We start from the raw sequence: 12,673 nt of genomic DNA on the forward strand, positions 1-12,673 counted from the left end.
CAAGACCTTGGTCTCCCCCCCGCCCCCAGCCCCACCCCCTGTTCGTCCCTCTTCTGGTCCCACCCCCCCGTCCCCGCCCTTGGTCCGCCCGCGGACCCGCCCCCACCCGGTCCCCGCCCCTATTCTCCCCACCCTCTGCCTGCCCCAAGTTGGTGGAGACGGCGCAGGCGCGTGCCCCTCGCCACGCCACGCCCCTGCACTGAGGGGTGGGGCCGCACTTGCGCACCAGCCGCCTTCGGACTGCGCGTGGGAGGGAAGAATCTAGGAAAAAGGAGAAGAGGGGAGGGGGCGGGAAGGTGGGCTCCAGGGTCCAATGGAAGCCCTTGAGGGTAGGGTCTGTTTCCATTTCGTTATTTTGCCTGAATATCCCCAGCACCTCGCACAGTGCATGACACATAGTAGGCGCTTTATTAAGCAGTGTTCATTTATTAATGGCTATTCATGAATTGATGAAGGGATGAGTAATAGAGGAAGAAAGGAGAGGTGGGATGGAGGGGAAAGAAAGGGCGGGTGCAGAGGAGGGAGGGAGGTGAGATGGAATAGAAAGGAGAGAAGGGAGAGAAGGGGGGAAGAAGGGAAGCAAAGAGGAGGAGGGAGAGAGAGGAGAAGGTGGGAGGAAGGGGAAAGAAAGAGCCGGGGCAGAGCCGGGAGAGAAAGGGGAGGGAGAGAAGAGAGGGGAGAGAGGTGGCTGAGCCGGGTCTGCAGGGTCCCTGCACTGGCACTTCGAATCCAGCCCGCCCCACCCTCTTTTCGCTACCCCCGCCACCTAACTGCGATCCCCACTCCCGCTGCGGTCGGAGGGACAGACAGACAAGCCAATGGGAGCACGGAGGTCGGCCCCTCTGTCCATTCAGAGAGCGCCGTGGGGGCGGAGCCTGGTGGCCACCGCCCCCCCCGCCCCCCCGACTAGCGCCGGGCGGGGGTGGGGGGCGGAAGCCGGTAGGTGACCCGTGCGGTCCAGAAGGCTCCATTCATTCTTCCATCTGGGGCGGAGTGGGGGAAAGGTTGCCTCGAGGCGAGGGTCCCTAGGGCTGAGGAGGGGTCAGGGCGGAGGAGGCGCCCGGGCAGCCGAGAGCCAGCCCTCCCCTGGCTTCCCGGAGGAGCAGAAGAGTGAAGGCGCAGTGATGGAGGAGAATCCCGAGCCAGGGGAGGAGCGCCAGGTAACGGAATGGATGGGATGGTGCCTCCTTGGAGCACGGCCGGGCTTTGCAGGGAAGGGCCCAGTGACCTGGGGGAAGAGAAGGGCTAAGACAGGACTCCTAAGGACCCCCTCCCGGGAGAAGGGTCTGGGGAGGGGGCGCTGCAGGTGGGAGAGGAAGGAAGGCGAAGGCAGCTCTCTCCAAGCGGCAGGCACTGGATTTGGGGCGAGTCACGGAGGACCTTGGCCACAGACACGAACCCTAAGGCCCAGAGAGCGTGCCCCAGGTCAGGTGGACACCAGACCTCCAGCTTCAAGTCCCCGCAAGATGTGGGCATTACACCTTCCCCTCAGCAAGACCCAAGAAGAGCCAGTCGCATCCTCTGATGGAAATCCTGGACTGAGCAGCCTTCTCTTGGCCATGTCTGCCTTAAGTGGCCCTAGAGGGCAATGCCCAGGGTGGACCCTCCCCCGCCTTCTGCCTCCTCAGGCAGCAGATCCTCCCAGCACTGCAGGTGTGTCCGTGTGTGTATATAGGCAGCCAGGGTGCGGGCAGAGAGCTGTGGGCTTTGGCAGGCCCAGCAGATCTCCAGGGATCCTGCCTTGAAGGGCTGGTCAGGGGAAGGAAAGAAAAGGGACTCAAGATGGTGAGGCAGAGGGGGTGGGTGGGGGGAGTCCAGACGGAAGCAATCTCCTGGCTGGAGAAGAGGACAAACGTTCTCAGAATGGAGAGAAAAGTTAGGGAGACCAAGTGATAAGAAGCAGAGCCCTGGAGGAAACAACTGCCCAGAGACCTGGAATTCAATTTAAACCAAGTTAATCCAAGCAGCATCTATTCATGGCTCACTCTGTGTCTGGCACCGGGGTAGGGGCCGGGAATCCAAAGCCCTCCCTCATGGGGCTTCTGTTCTACAGGGGAAGAACAAAAAATGTGTTTGCCAGTGTGTGTCTGCATTTATGAAAGGATCCCACTTACATGTGTGTGCCTTATTCCTTGGAATTCCATAGAGTGCAGTCAAGCCTCCTCCCACCCCCATGCCACTCTTTCATTGGCATCCCACCACCTGAGGTGCACTATTGAAGAGCTATTCCTTGGGGTGGCCGTTGCCTTCTCCAGGCTATTTTCAGGCACTAACACCTTACTGGCAGAATTAGCTTATCAGAAAGCTTTCCTCCCACTATGTGCCAAGTCCTGGGCACACATAGACAAAAAATGTGAAATCAGTTTCTCCCTTGGGGTGCTTGAAAGAAGGGGAAGGGTGAGAGCGAGGAGTTCTACTAGATTGAGGCCAGGCAAAAGCCACCATTAACCCAAGGGGAAGTTGCTCTCCACTTCCAGGTCATTAGAAGACAGCCAAGCCTCAGGCCTAGGGCGCTCCTTTTCCTCATAGCCTGAGGTCTCTGTGGAGAGGGCTGGAAGAAAGAGAGTGGGAGGGAGGAAAAGAAGGAAGGGAGGGAGGAAATGAAGAGGAGGGAGGAAAGGAAGGGAGGAAATGAAGGGAGGGAGGAAACGAAGGGAGGAAATGAAGGGAGGGAGGAAACGAAGGGAGGGAAGGGAGGGAGGAAGGAAGATCTTTCCAGCCAGCCCTTTATGGTTGGATGCGGCTTCTCACAAAAACCTCCCTGAGACTGGCAGGTCTGGGGTTAATCATACCCATTTTCCATAGGGATGGAAAGGGACCTATCCCCACTGCCTGGGCATTTATTTAGGTAATTCTTTAGGTAGCTCTGGAAGGGCCGAGTGAAGACAGAGTCCTTTTGGCAATCAAAGGCAATGGCCTTCTTCTAAAGAAGAGAGAGATTCTTGGATTGCCCCAACCATTTCTAGGGGTTTGGGGCCAGAAGATGAATGACTGGGTTAGGGGCAACTGAAGATGCTTCAGGCTCCTTGGAGGCATTCAGGCTGAAGACCTTCAGAAGACCTAGGACTTAGGTGACCTTGGGCAAGTCCTTATCTGAAAAACCAGGGGGTTGGACTTGGGGCCCTCCAAGGGCCCTTACAGGTCCAGATTCAATCCTCAGGGCTTTTCTGGAAGGACAGCTTGGGCCTATTCCCAGGATGAAGGCTAGGAATGGGGGGAAGAGGGCAGATGGCCCCGGGCCAGGGGCTCCCACTCACTGGTCTTCCCCCTTCCCAGTCCTGCCCTGCAGCCCTGGATCTGCAGGGAGACGGCTCCTTACAGGTGGAGATCTCAGACGCAGTGAGTGAGAGGGACAAGGTCAAGTTTACAGTTCACACCAAGGTGAGGTTATCAGAGCTGGGGAAGCTCACTCTACCCCCAACACAGCTCCCAGCCCCCATCATGACATCACGCCCCCATTCAGGAGGTTACTGGACCCCAGCCTAGTACTGGACCTCACCTCCATCTTTTCTCCCCCAAACCAAATTCAACTGGGGATGTAGGCCTCCCTCCCCCAATACGGAGCAAGCTCTCCCCTGACCCTTCTGCTAGAAAGCAATTTCCAGATTTCTAGCCTCCAGCTTTCTCCTCCACCAGTGCCTGCCATCCCCTTGAACCCCAGGGTTCTGGCCCTCAGCCCCTGGCTCTTTCCACTTTGGCCTGGAGCCCACAGAGGATTCTGGGAAGTGTCCGAGAGGGGCAGGGTGTGTGTGTGTCTTGTCCAGCAGGGGACAGCCTCTAGGGTTAATCTTGGCAGTGGATGTCCAGGCCTGGGTAGTGTGAGCAGGATTGGTGGGGCCTCAAGAGCTTCGGCGGGGGTGTGCTTGCCTTCCAGAGCTGCCTCCCACACTTCAGCCAGACCGAGTTCTCTGTCGTGAGACAGCACGAGGAATTCATCTGGCTCCACGATGCATACACGGACAATGAGGACTATGCTGGCGTCATTGTGAGGGCAGCGGGCAGAAGGGGGAAAGCCGCCCGGGGATGGAGTCCGACTGAGGCGGAGGGCCTGGCTGGGGCAGAGGGCAGCAGGGAGGCTTGGTGGGCTCGGGGCCCTGGGACTTATCAGCTCCTTTTCTGTTTTGAGCAGATACCCCCAGCACCCCCCAAGCCAGACTTTGAGGCTTCCCGGGAAAAGCTACAGAGGCTGGGGGAAGGTGACAGCTCCATTACCAGGGAAGAGTTTGCCAAAATGAAGCAAGAATTAGAGGGGTGAGGACTTGAGGGAGGCAACGCACCCCCCCCCCCCCAGCATGGCTCATCCTCTTCTGTAAACTTCTTCCCACTCCTGCCCTCCATAGGACTCCCATACAAGGCAGTGCAGGGTAGTGATTTCGGAAAACACTGGACCTGGAGGCAGGGAGACCTGGGTTCTACTCTTGCTACCAACATTTCCCAGCTATGTGTCCCTGAACAAATCTCTGCCTTTCTCTGGGCCCCAGTAAAATAGGATTTCTCCTCCAATCCAAAAGCACTTAGAATACACCTACAGAGGTAGTTGGGTTGCTCAGTGGATAGAGCCAGGTCTGGAGTCAGGAGGTCCTGAGTTAAAATCTGGCCTCAGACATTTCCTAACTGTGAGACTGGACAAGTCACTTAACCGTAGCCCTTACTGCTCTTCTGCCTTGGAACCAATACTTAGTATCCATTCTAAGACAGAAGATAAGGGAAGGAAGGAAGGAAAAGGGAGGGAAGAAGAAACAAAGACAAAGGAAGGAAGGAATTAAGAAAGAAAAATCTACAAAGAATGAAACATCTAGCTAGGTTCCATGGGGGACTGCCCCACTCCTTTGGAACCGGGCCATGGATTGACCCTTTTCATTAGTGATGGGGTAAGGAGAGTAAAGCACATTTCTTTACAAAGCACTTTCCTCACAACCACCTTCTTAAGTAGGTGGATAATAAAGCCTCACTGCCCCCATTTGACAGGTGAAGAAACTGAGGCCAATCTAAATTCGGTGGCTTGCCCAGTGTTGTAGAGTAAGGCAAAGACTTGAGGCTGGGCTTCCTCGACCCCTCAGTGTCCTGGACTTCCTGCATGATGATCCCCTACCCCCTCTCCCTCCTGGGGCTACCAGGAAAAAGGTAAAGCTCTGGATGAGCTGAGTGCCAGAGGGCTGTGCCCTTCACTCTACTTTTCTCTTCAAAAATGGGGCAGCTGGTGACAAAGTGGATAGAGCTCTGGGCCTCAAGTCAGGAAGATCCGAGTTCAAATCCAGCCCCAGATTCTGTGACTGTCTTAGGCAAGTCACCCTGAGTTTCCTCAACCCCAAAATGGGGATGATAAGAGCACTTACATCCCAGGGTTGCTATGAGGATCAAAGATCCTATTTCTAAAAGCACTTGGCACAGTGCCTGGCACACAGTAGGTGCTATATAAATGCCCATTTCCTCCCCCCAGGGAATATTTGGCCATCTTCAAGAAGACAGTAGCCATGCATGAAGTGTTCCTGCAGCGCCTGGCAGCCCATCCCACCCTCCGGCGGGACCACAACCTGTATGTCTTCTTGGAATATGGCCAAGATGTACGTTGGATTGGAGGCCAGGGTGGGCTTGGAGAACCTGACTCGGTGGCAGGGATGGTGCTTGGAGAAGGCTCAGAGGAGCCAAGCCAGGATGTACCGAGGGCCTAACCAAGGCTGACTCCATCCTCTCTCGCCTTTGTCCCAGCTGAGTGTTCGTGGAAAGAACAAGAAGGAGCTGTTTGGGGGATTTATCAGGAATATTGTGAAGTCGGCCGATGAGGCTCTCATCACTGGGGTGTCAGGACTGAAGGTAAGGGAGGCCCCAGTCCTGGGGAGGGGGGAACCCTGGGATCCCAGGGCAATGGGCAGAGCACAGGTTCCAAGCTTGGCCTGGGCACTTCCCAGGGGGATCTTGGCTAAGCTGCTTCCCCTTTGGGCCTCCTTTCTCTCCTTTGAAACGGAGGATAAGATCTCCAAGGTTCCTCAAGGTCTAGACCAAAATCCTGCTCTCTTTGGCCTCACCTAATCTCCTCATCCGTACCCTTCAGGCCCTAATCCAGAGCCTACAGGAACTCCTCAGCCCAGCTGGGAGTAGGGTTCTGGTATCTTTGGGTCTTCAGTTTCCACTTGCCCCCCCCTTCGCCTCCCTCCTAGGAGGTGGATGAATTCTTTGAACATGAAAGGACCTTCTTGCTGGAGTACCATACTCGTATCCGGGACGCCTGCCTGCGTGCTGACCGAGTCATGCGCTCCCACAAGTGTAAGTGGGGGCTCCCTCCTCAAAGGACCAGCCAAGCCCTCGGCCTCCTCCCCTACTCTTGAACACACAGCCTCTTTAGGAAAAAAAACAGGACTTGGCAGTTGGAACACCTGCCCAAAATGCCAGGCCACCCACCTCCGGCCAGATGAAGACCTGCCTGGTCGGCCACACAGGTGGTTAGTGCAGATGGGGCCAGAACCGGACTCCTCACTGCCACCGCAGATCTTTGCCCCATTTCCTCCACTCCCTGCCCCTTCCTCACCCCAGCCACAACCACCTATTAGCCTAGAGGGTCTGATGGCAGGGTGTCCCCTCACAGGCCTGGCCGAGGATTACATCCCCATCTCTGCGGCGCTGAGCAGTCTGGGCACACAGGAAGTCAACCAGTTAAAGATGTGAGATGCCCCTTCCCACTCCCGACTTGTCCCTAGGGGTCCCTCTCTCAGTCCCTGAGACACTAGTGGGTGTGGGGAGAGGTTCTGGCTAGAAGGCAGGCATCCGGGATGCTGGAAAAGGCTTGCCTCTCTCTTCCTCCTAGGAGCTTTCTCAAATTGGCTGAATTATTTGAACGCCTCAGGGTAAGAAGCCTTTCCTCATTTGGGCTGGCCCAGCTTGGCTGGGGGTGGGAAAGGGAAGGCGTTTGTCCAGGGAAGTTACAGATGTCCCAGAGTTGGTGGGAGTTGTGGCATCCCAGCGATGGCCAGTGTGAACATCTTCTGGCCCAGAGATGCCCTCTCTCCAGTCTCCAGCCATGGGTTAGCCTCTCCTCGAGGTCAGGGATGGTCCTAACATGTGCTGATCCCCACAGAAGCTGGAGGGCCGAGTAGCCTCCGATGAGGACCTCAAACTGTCTGACATGCTCCATTATTACATGAGGGACGCCCAAGCAGCCAAGGTGAGTGGGGTTTTCAGGCCCCAGCAGCAATGACAGGGCCTCCTTGACCTGTTTATTCTTGCCCGTCTCTTGGTCTCCCTCCCCACAGGACCTGCTGTACCGGCGCCTGAGGGCACTGGCAGACTACGAGAATGCCAACAAGGCCCTGGACAAAGCCCGAATGAGAAACCGGGAGGTGCGGTCGGCAGAGACCCACCAGCAACTGTGTTGCCGACGATTTGAGCGCCTCTCTGATTCAGCCAAACAGGGTGAGTGAAGCTCCCTCTGCTGCCCCTGCTCCCTCCTGGCTCAGCTCGGCCCTGATGCCCTCTTGTCCCCTCTCTGGCTCAGAGCTCACAGACTTCAAGGCTCGACGGGGATCTGCTTTCCGTAAGAATCTCATTGAATTGGCAGAACTGGAACTCAAGCATGCCAAGGTAAGGGCACCTACCCTCACCCCCAGTGCTGGCCAGGGGGCAGGAATAGGGGCTCAGACAACCTCAGGGTCTACTTGTGTTGGGGATCATCAATTGGGAGAGTGATGGCATGAGCTAGCTCTCCATGCCACCTCAGGGACATTCACCGAGTGCTTCCAAGATGGCAGACATAGGAAGGGTTTTACTAACTTCATCTGTTAAAGCCCCATGAAGGGACCCCTGTGGGTAGGATGGCCATCTTACAGAGGAGGAAACGGGCTCAGAAAGGTAGAGCCTTTCCCAAGGTCACACGGCTGCTAGTTCAACATTCTAGAGCAGGAGCTCTTTCTGCAGGAACCAGGCGCCATTACAGGAGCGGCACTGGGAGCACTGGACGGCTCTCATGAAATTACATTTTTAAAAATGTGGCGTTTATGGCTCTCACAGCCAAAAAGGTTGCCGACCCCTGATCTAGACCCGAGGATCGTGCCTCTTCCTTACCCAAGACACTTGGCCTCAGTCTCCTCCTCCACAAAATGAGTGGGGCTATCAGTCCTGGAGTCTTCTCCTGGCCACCATTGGCAGGCTGATAAGAACATCTGATCCTTGAATTTGGGGAATGGTGGGAAGGCACATGGAATGCCCCTTCCCCCCACAGCACCCTGTTCTCTTTTCCAGGCCAGTACTCTACTTTTAAGAAACACCCTCATTGCCCTCAAGGGAGAGCCCTAGTATCCTCTCCCAGGATGGAGACCGTACATATCCTCTGAAGAATATTCCCCTCCCCAGCCCAGCCACGCACTCTAACCCAACCCGAGCCGACCCAACCCCCCTGGGGAAGGAGACTTGGACAACGGCCAACGGATGAACATGTTCATCAACTGTGACCTTCTGGAATGAACCCCCAGCCAAGGCCCCATTACACCCCAGGGTTGTCTTTCTTTCAGTCATGAGAATAAAGGTGCCCGTGTGGTATTAAGCATGTGGTGTGCACCATTCAGGGAGCTATCCCCACCCAGCCCCTTCCCTCATTCCCACCCACTTCAATGACACAGCCTGACTTTGCAGAGTTCCCAGATTTGGGGTAAACAGAAACGATTCAGGAGCTCTACGAGGACCCCTGACCAGTGAAGAAATGCATGTTATAGCCAAGGCCAAGGAAAGGGAGAAGGTTCAGGAGGAGCCCACCCTAGGCTAGGCCCGACCCCTCCACATCTACTCTGCAGTGAGAACCCTTGGATGAGAGCGACTATCTTGCAGCCAGAAGGCACCAATGGAAAGGATAAGCCAGGCCTGGGGAAAAAAGGAATGAGGAGGCAACTGGCCATGTACTCCTTCCTGACCATATGGGGAGGCCAAGTCCTAGGGCTAGTTTTAGCTCTCGCCCTTGCTGAAGCTTCCTGGAAAAGAGTAGTGAGAGGGGGAAGCCTGAAGTTAGGTTCTGAGTCTCCCGACAAAAACCCTCTCGGGTTAGAGCCCAAGCCTGACACCAACCCTAGGCCAACCTCTGCCAGGGGGCCCTGGGCAGGTCGCCATATCACCAGGCAAAGGAAGCCTGCCATACCTTAACATCATACCCCACCCTAACCCAGAAAAAACCAAGCTCCTGAGCAGCTCACCTTTTATTTATTTTTCGGTTTTTAAATTGAACTTTCCTTTTACTGGCGCTGTAACTTTCCTGTATACTGGCCACATGAGTACTGGGGGGGGGAGGGGAGCCGGTCGTGGGGGAGGGATCTCCACAACATTCCATTTATACACAAAACTAAACGGACAAGCACAGAGCCACTATCATCGCGGTTAGAAGTTGGCAGCACCGGGAAAGGGGGAGAACCAGGGACGTCAAGGGGGAAAGAGGGGTCGTCGTTAAAAAAAAAATACTGAAAAATACTGGCCTTCCCCCAATCTGGGCATCCCGGGGTGAGGGGTAGGGGGAGGGCTTGGTCTGCTACAACTCAAGAGGAATGAGAATATCCAAGGCGGTTTGGGAAGGCCAGAGGGAGAAGGAGGTCAGGGCTTAGGGGAGGTTTGGCAAGTGGGTGAAGGGATTGCCCTGCCCCTGCTAGGATTTCCCCTAGCCCCTGGGGTCTGGCAGGAAGGGGGCAGCCCCAGCAGGGGAGCCGGAGGTGGGACACTCACAAGGGCTTCCCCTCCAGGGAGATCACGGCATTGCCCCCCAGCTTCTCAGCCAGGGTGCAGCGGTCCTTCACCTCCTCATAGCAATTGGCTTGTAATTCATGCTTGATACCTGGGGGAAGGAAGGAGGGGAAAGGTCAGAGCCAGGAAGGGTTAGACCCATCCACATTTTCAGACCCAACCTCGAAGCTTCTAAGGTCCCACCAACCAAGGCCACAGAATCAGGCTCCTCACCCAGTTCTTCAGACCCAACGAAATTCAGCCTTGCACATGGCCAAAGAGGGTTACGCTATTTGGAAATGCCATCTCTCACCCGCACGCACATGAACACACACCTGTCAGCTTTTTCTTGATGGCGTCCTTGGAGCTGGCATAGATCATTTTGCTCTTGAGAGGGGCACACTCGGGGGCCCTGGCAGGAAAGACCAAGATTCAGGAGTCCACCTTCCTCTCTGGAGAATGCCAGCACCCACCCCTAAGCTGCAAGTCTGGCCCCTCAACTCACCAGAAGATGAACACCAGGTCCTCCTTCTTGCTCTCCTTGGTCTCATAGGTAGCATCGTAGAGGGCGTAGCGGCAGTCCTTGTCAGGTAGCATCTTGACAAAGGTGGCATAGGGGTCATCCACAGTTTGGCCCACATCCCCCACAAGGATCTCTTTGCCCTCCTCCAGCACGATGTTCTTCTTGTCTTCACTCAGGCAGAACAACACAGCCTTCTTGCGCTTCTTCACTTCCTCTGGCGTGGAGGATTTGCGAACCTTCATGTCGTTGAAGACCTTAATCACCCCATCTGAGACAGCCACCCCTGAGGCCTATGGGCAGACAGATGGGTCAGAGGTGAATGCTCTTCTCTGAGCCCGTTCCACTTTCCCGAGTCCTAATAGAGACACACGGAACTGTCCCAACAGACTCAAAGGAAAAGGGATTGGCCTGGTAATAAGAAGATAGTGGTTTGCCAAGTGTTTTCTCATTTGATTTCACAACCCTAAAGGCCATGCAGAGATGGAGATGCTGTTCTCATTTTACAAACAAATAAATCAAAGCCAAGTGACTTTTGCCCAGGATCACAAAACTAAACAGGAAGTTCCAAAAATCAGGATTTGAACTCAGGTCTTCCTGATTCCCAAGTCCAGGGGCTTTTTCCCTAACCCTGTCACCTCAAAGATCATCAGAACTATGAATGGTTTCCTTATGGGCTGACATGCAGGGACTCGGCAAGGAGGTCCTGACCCGCTGGGAAGCCAGAGATGTAACAGGCTGAGAGAATGGAGATGGGACTATAGAGAAGGAAGCAGGAAAGAGAAAGCCCAACATCACCCTACCTGTACCCCAAGTTGGTAGAGACCTATTTTTAAATGAAGAACCGGCCCCAAGCTGCGGGTTCTTCTGCACTGAGAAAGGGCAAGGAGGACTCGCCATTTCCAGTAGGAATTGCCTCCAGGGGCCCCCACTTCCGCCTCCTCAGGGCTGGAGTACCTGGGACTTCCCTACCCTCCAGGTGCCTTCCCGAGCTCCATCCGTGGGGGCCCTGCTACATCCCACCTCCCTTAAACAGACCGAGAGGAGAGACCTTGGCTGCCGCTTCCTGAGTAGAAGGGAGTCCACCTAGGGAGGTGAAGCACGGCCCCACGCACCCTCCCCCCAAAGGAGTTGGAGCGGGATCGCCCCCCTCGTGTCTGCGGTCACTCGGCGGAGGATGTTTGCCCAAAGACCAGGCGGTCCAAGGGCTTCCCGCAACGCCCGGCAGGAGAGCCTCGTGCTTCCGTTCCCTTCCTCTCTGCTCCCCTCCCCCTCCCCAACTGCCCCTCGCTAGCCTCGGCCCTGCAAGGACTGCGCATGCGCGACGCCCCCAACCTCCCCCCCCTCTGGGAACCACTTGACGGTTGGGAGGGGGAAGGTCGCGCGCGGCCGCTTCGCCCAACAACCGTAACGTCAGCCAAGGACGCGCGCGCGTGGGGCGCCCCCGCGCGCGTGCCCCTCCAGCAACCACTGGAGTGGCCCGCGGCGCACCGGGAGGGGGAGGGGGAGGGGAGCGGATGGAGGAGAGGATGGAGAGGATGGAAGATGGAGAGGATGGAGGATGCCGCCCCCGCCCGTTGCACCGCCTCCGCCCCCACCCCCGCTCCCGCCAAGCCCTCCGGCCCGCGCTCACCATGGTTCCAAAACGAGTTTGCGAGCGAGCAGGGAGGGAGGGTGAGGGAGGAACAAGGGCCACAGGAGAGGAGGGACGCGCCTCCTTCGCTGCCGCTGCCAGGAGCCGACTGAACGCGGCCTCTCCCGGCCCCTTCCGTTTAGTAGGAGCCGCACAATGAGAGGCGGGGCGTGCTTCCGGCGCTCTGGGGACTGGGCCGACGGGAAATGGAGTTCGCGAGTGCTGCGCCGCCCCGGGGCACGCCGGGAAGTGGAGTCCCCGCGCTTGGCCCCGCAGCAGGTCGAGACTGTGCGTTTACTCCCCCCGACCCCGCCCAGACAGAGAGGGGCGGAGCCGGGCCAGAAGCGTAGGCTGCAGCGCGCCCCCGTAGGTCGGTGTCCGCAGGCCGAGAAACTCCGAGCCAACGTCCTAGCCTCACAGCCGATCCTGCTCCAGTTCTCATTTTACGGAGAGGAAAACCGAGGCCCAAGGTGTTTCAACTCTGTTAGGAGTCTATGCTTGCAGATGGAGAAACTGAGGCAGAGGCAGCAGCAGACCAGAGAACCTGCAGCCCCTTCTCCGGGGTGAGGGTGGAGAGGCAGGACGGGGAACCCCCTGGCGCTCTATGCGCGCAGCCGGGAATAGATTGTTGATCCATACTGGGCTCCGGAAACCTGACAGAGCCGTAGATCTCGTGCCAGGGGACCACGCATTTAGGGGTTATTGTGGGTATGGGCGTTTGAGGGAGGAACTGATGATTTGTGGCCCGTGGAGGACCCAACCCAGCCCCTCTATCTCATTCTCTCCAGGGTTGGATGTGGATACGTGGATGGTTGAGATTGTCCGAACAG

At 56.6% G+C, this 12,673-nt stretch overlaps 2 protein-coding genes across 2 annotated transcripts; one reads left to right on the forward strand and one right to left on the reverse strand.

The window, feature by feature from the left end:
* The first annotated feature begins 1,124 nt into the window (after positions 1-1,124).
* Positions 1,125-8,509, forward strand: SNX32 (sorting nexin 32). Its single transcript, XM_044680927.1, has 13 exons — positions 1,125-1,160; positions 3,277-3,381; positions 3,875-3,985; positions 4,130-4,251; positions 5,441-5,564; positions 5,710-5,814; positions 6,159-6,264; positions 6,584-6,659; positions 6,803-6,842; positions 7,073-7,159; positions 7,248-7,407; positions 7,490-7,575; positions 8,233-8,509. Exons 1-13 carry the CDS (start codon positions 1,125-1,127, stop codon positions 8,284-8,286), a joined length of 1,212 nt encoding a protein of 403 aa, XP_044536862.1. The 3' UTR covers positions 8,287-8,509.
* A 652-nt stretch (positions 8,510-9,161) lies between these two features.
* Positions 9,162-11,963, reverse strand: CFL1 (cofilin 1). Its single transcript, XM_044680476.1, has 4 exons — positions 11,844-11,963; positions 10,196-10,503; positions 10,026-10,102; positions 9,162-9,802 (listed from the first exon to the last, which is right to left on the reverse strand). The coding sequence occupies exons 1-4, from the start codon at positions 11,844-11,846 to the stop codon at positions 9,690-9,692; spliced, it is 501 nt and encodes a 166-aa protein (XP_044536411.1). The 5' UTR covers positions 11,847-11,963; the 3' UTR covers positions 9,162-9,689.
* Positions 11,964-12,673: the final 710 nt, after the last annotated feature.

The sequence above is a fragment of the Gracilinanus agilis genome, chromosome 6 (genome assembly GCF_016433145.1).
Source record: "Gracilinanus agilis isolate LMUSP501 chromosome 6, AgileGrace, whole genome shotgun sequence".
NCBI lineage: Eukaryota > Metazoa > Chordata > Mammalia > Didelphimorphia > Didelphidae > Gracilinanus > Gracilinanus agilis.